This window comes from Gossypium hirsutum, chromosome D11 (assembly GCF_007990345.1).
Source record: "Gossypium hirsutum isolate 1008001.06 chromosome D11, Gossypium_hirsutum_v2.1, whole genome shotgun sequence".
Lineage (NCBI taxonomy): Eukaryota > Viridiplantae > Streptophyta > Magnoliopsida > Malvales > Malvaceae > Gossypium > Gossypium hirsutum.
This window is the reverse complement of record NC_053447.1, coordinates 24,552,186-24,556,669: the sequence shown is the minus strand read 5'-3', so window position 1 is coordinate 24,556,669 and position 4,484 is coordinate 24,552,186. Positions and strand designations below refer to the sequence as shown.

Sequence of the window (4,484 nt, the reverse complement as noted above, 5' to 3'; positions counted from 1 at the left end):
CATTTTCGAATTTAATTTTTATTTTATAATATTGGTGTAAAAAATCCTATAATTTAAACCTTAACCAAAACTTATATATTTAAACATACATATTGAATCCAAGAACAAGACTATAAAAGGAAAAAAAAACTATTACTTTGAGGGGAAAAAAGGAAAGAAAATTCAAGTGAGGGTGAAGGACTGAAGCAGGTGAAGAAGCAGTGGGACAAGTGGAGTATAAGTGCAGTAAGCCAGAGAATTGCGCTTGTCTTGTTTAGTAGTAACATGTTGTTTTTTTTTTATTAATTGAAAAATACACATTTTATTAAAATATATTAGCATTAAGAAAACCTTAATACATCGACACAGGTATCGTATTACAGTTTTTGTTTTTGGATTGTCCATCTGTTACGCTATTCTTGGATGCCGCTTCTAAGCTCCAATCCTCGTCCTTTTCTTCTTTCTTCAATGTTTGCTTTTGTTTTCATCCATAAATATTAATATTTTTTTTAAAAAAAATAAACACTTTGATGTAATTGAAAATCATATACATGCAGGCATTTTTCTGCTATTTTCTAGTCGCTTTACTTTCAAGTTTCCCGCTCTGTAACTTAGAATAAACAAAGGGTATTCAAAGAAATATCCTACCTTTTTTTTTTCTCTCTCTCTCTCTCATTTCCTTTTTTTTTGAACTTTCAGAGTTTCAATGGTTACCTTCTTTTCTTTTTCATTACCTTTTTTTCCTCAGGTCATGAAAATATTAGTAACAGTAAGAGTGTAGAGATTGTTGCATTGTTTGATTGTTTTTTTTTTGGATTTTGAATTCTTTTAATCCAAAGAAAGAAAAATGAATACAAGATTTCGTACAGCTCTTCACTCCATGAAAGCTTCTCCAAATCATGAGAAAAATAAAGTAACTTCACTCTTTTTTCCTTTATATATATTACCCTTTATCTGTTTTCTTTTTCAAGATTTGAAGATTGGGTTTTTGTTATTTGGTAATTTGAGTGACCAAAGATTGGTTCTTTTATGCTTAAAAGTTGGAAACTTTGAACAAAAAAAATTGGATTTTATCCCGTTGAAAAATTTGCAATAGTTTTCATTTCAAACTATTTTTGTGGATAAAATTATAAGGCAGAACTTTTTGATCCAAAATCTTAAGTGGGCACTTACACTTATCTCAAGAAAGGAATAGTGTCTTCTTTAAGTTTCTTTGGTTCAGTTATTTCATTGAATTTTATCATTTTTCCTTTTAAAAATCATTTTTGTCTATCTGATTATACAAAGGAGAAGAAGATGGAGAAGAGTAAGGATAGCAGAGCACTTGGAACCACCAAAGCTGTGACCAATAGGAGAAGATCATACAGGGAAAGGAAAATGGCCTTATTACAAGATGTACCCACAATTTTTTACCTTTTCTTTTCTTTTTCTATTTTTTTGCAAAATTTTTTATTGTTGTGGTGTTGGTAAATTGAAGGTTGATAAGCTAAAAAGGAAGCTTAGACATGAAGAGAACGTTCATAAAGCTTTGGAGAGAGCTTTTACTAGACCTTTAGGAGCTCTTCCTCGCCTTCCTCCTTACTTACCTCCATATGTATGTCTTCTTACTTCATTGCCTCATCTCATTCTTTTCCCTTTTTTCAATATGGAACTGCTTGATTCTTTAATGGATTGTTTGAGGAAGAAACATGTTAAACTTTGTAAAAAAAAATCATGATTTGTGTAAAATTTGGATTTGCAGACACTGGAGCTAGTTGCTGAAGTAGCTGTTTTGGAAGAGGAAGTTGTTAGGCTTGAAGAGCAAGTAGTGAATTTTAGGCAAGGCCTTTATCAAGAAGCTGTCTATGCATCTTCCAAGAGGAATGTGGAGAATTTGAATGAATCCATCCAGCAATCTCCGGTCAGAAGTTCTAAACACCAGCGATCGAGGTCTTTTTCTGTAAACGAGACGAGTTCAGTAACGATCATTGCCAGGCTTCAACAGTCTCTTTCTAGAGGTGTTTCAAGCAGAAAGCTATTGCCTCCTGATACCATTTACGATGGATCTGGGAAGTCCGTTAGCAGGCCAACGAATGAGAGACAAGCTTCGACAAAACCAAATTCTGCTTCCGGAGATGTAAGAGGAAAAGAGAATCAATCATTTGGCAATGCTGTGAAGGATAAACAATCTTCTGAAAAGGCAATTTCCAAGGTTGTGACACCGGTAAAGAGACTTCCAACTCCGCATAAATCGGCAGACAAATGTTTGGATCCTTTGAAGTTACAGGTATGTATTGATCATTTATGGTTAAAAGAAGAGATTTTATCCATATAATGTATAAATTGTGGGTTTTTCTTTGACTGTCCAGCTAGATAGTAGATTAATAGATCAGGAAAGAGCACAAGAAAGCCCTTCTGGTTCTTCAGAGGATAAAGTATCAGAAGCTGATAATACACCAAACCAAATATCTGAAGATATTGTAAGGTGCTTGTCTAGCATTTTCACGAGGTTGAGCACCTCGAAAGGCAAAACTGTGGAATCCGGGACTTTACCTTCTCGACCATTTGTCAATTCTCATGAAAGGAACAGAGAGAGTGAATGTCAAGACCCTTATGAAATCTGTTCAGATTTGAAAAGTAGAGACATTGGCCCTTATAAGTATCTTTGTGCAATTGAAGCTAATACAATTGATCTGAACCGAAAAACGAACGTTTTGTTCCTGATCCATAGATTGAAGTAAGTTCTTTTGGTTGGTTGGTCTTTGCTTATGCTAGCATTTATATTCAGCTCTATGTCTATGACACTATTGTTTCAGGTTTCTACTAGGGAAGCTAGCCTCTGTTGATTTAGAGGGTCTTAGCCATCAGCAGAAACTTGCATTCTGGATAAACACTTATAATTCCTGTATGATGAATGTAAGACTGTATATCTTGATGTTAATACATTTGATTTTTTTAATATATTCCAAAAGCTAGAGCATAACACTTATGCAATCAATCTGTTAGGCGATTTTGGAGCACGGGACTCCTGAGTCTCCTGAAACAGTGGTAGCACTAATGCAAAAGGTTTGATTCATCATCTTTCTTGTTATTGTTTCTATTTAAAGATTTTCCAAGGATGCTATTATTGGTGTCATTTTATTCATGCTCATCACAAATTTCTGAAATTATTGTAGCTGATAATTAACTGTTATCGCCTGTTGAAACAATACCCCTCACTGTATCGGACAGTGGTCGCTGTGCTTGAATTGTTGTTGACATAAACTTTTGGACCATTTGACTGAAATTTGTGTATGTTTATGGCTGCCTCAGGCTACAATAGTTGTGGGAGGATACTTGCTAAAGGCAATAACGATTGAGCATTTCATATTAAGGCTGCCTTTCCATTTGAAATTTGTAAGTAAAATTGTTCATCTTTTTCAGGGGAGAGACTGAATAGTGAATACACCCATAAATTTTTCAATCTTGTTCAAGCAAATTTGATATTGCTAATCAACCCTTTTCTTCTTCTTGTTAAAGACCTGTCATGAAGCAGCCAAAAATGATGAGATGAAAGCACGCAATAAATTCGGACTGGAGTGGTCCGAACCCTTGATCACATTTGCTCTTGCATGTGGAAGCTGGTCATCTCCTGCTGTAAGTTCACTTCCGATCATCAACTTCATTATGAAAATGCCGGAAAAAAAAGACAATTAGGAAATGACCAGAACTCGCCACCACCATCTCTTATATTGAGGTTCAAAACTTGGTGATGGTTAAAAAGGCAGCTTTGTATGTAAATGAATATTGTTTCATGTATTGCTTTGAAAGTGCTGAAATGGTAGTTTTGTGAAATGAAGGTGAGAGTATACACAGCATCTGAGGTTGAAGATGAGCTGGAAACAGCAAAGAGAGAGTATCTACAGGCAGCCATTGGCATTTCAAGAACAAACAAGTTAATAATCCCAAAGCTGTTGGATTGGTATCTACTTGACTTTGCTAAGGATTTGGAATCATTTCTGGATTGGGTTTGTCTGCAACTACCGAATGAAGTGAGGAATGAAGCAGTCAAATGTCTAGAAAGAAAGGGGAAAGAGCCTCTTTCCAAACTAGTTCAAGTAATGCCATATGATTTCAGTTTCAGATTGCTTTTACACCATTGAGGATTATATTTCTTACAAATTCATCTTTCCATCAACAAAGGTCCATGGACTTGGGATGGGTAGGGCCAATTTATTTAATATATTAGACACAGTGAAAGCACCTATGTAATCTTAGCACCTGTAAAAATAAAAAAAGGGGTTGGAGGTGAATAACTGGGTTTACTGTGGATTCTGGGGTTGGCCAATGACCATTGGTTTATTGAATTGATATTTCATTCATTCTTTTTCCCTTTTAATGTAACTTTCGAGGACTTGAGTTGTCAGTGAAGATAAACCAGAAAGTGAGTCTTGCTAGGAGTTATTCTTTGGGGATTATATGAGTTTACATTTGAAATTTTGAACTTTTTAAGTGAATTAATAATTTACTATTTGTCAGTTGGTAAA

The 4,484-nt window shown here is 34.8% G+C and overlaps 1 protein-coding gene across 1 annotated transcript; it reads left to right on the top strand.

Moving 5' to 3' along the window:
• Positions 1 to 281: 281 nt before the first annotated feature.
• Positions 282 to 4,484, top strand: LOC107913207 (uncharacterized). The gene is made up of 10 exons (XM_016841721.2): positions 282 to 892; positions 1,267 to 1,374; positions 1,457 to 1,573; positions 1,721 to 2,245; positions 2,328 to 2,695; positions 2,775 to 2,874; positions 2,965 to 3,024; positions 3,271 to 3,354; positions 3,478 to 3,594; positions 3,798 to 4,484. The coding sequence occupies exons 1-10, from the start codon at positions 827 to 829 to the stop codon at positions 4,098 to 4,100; spliced, it is 1,848 nt and encodes a 615-aa protein (XP_016697210.1). The 5' UTR covers positions 282 to 826; the 3' UTR covers positions 4,101 to 4,484.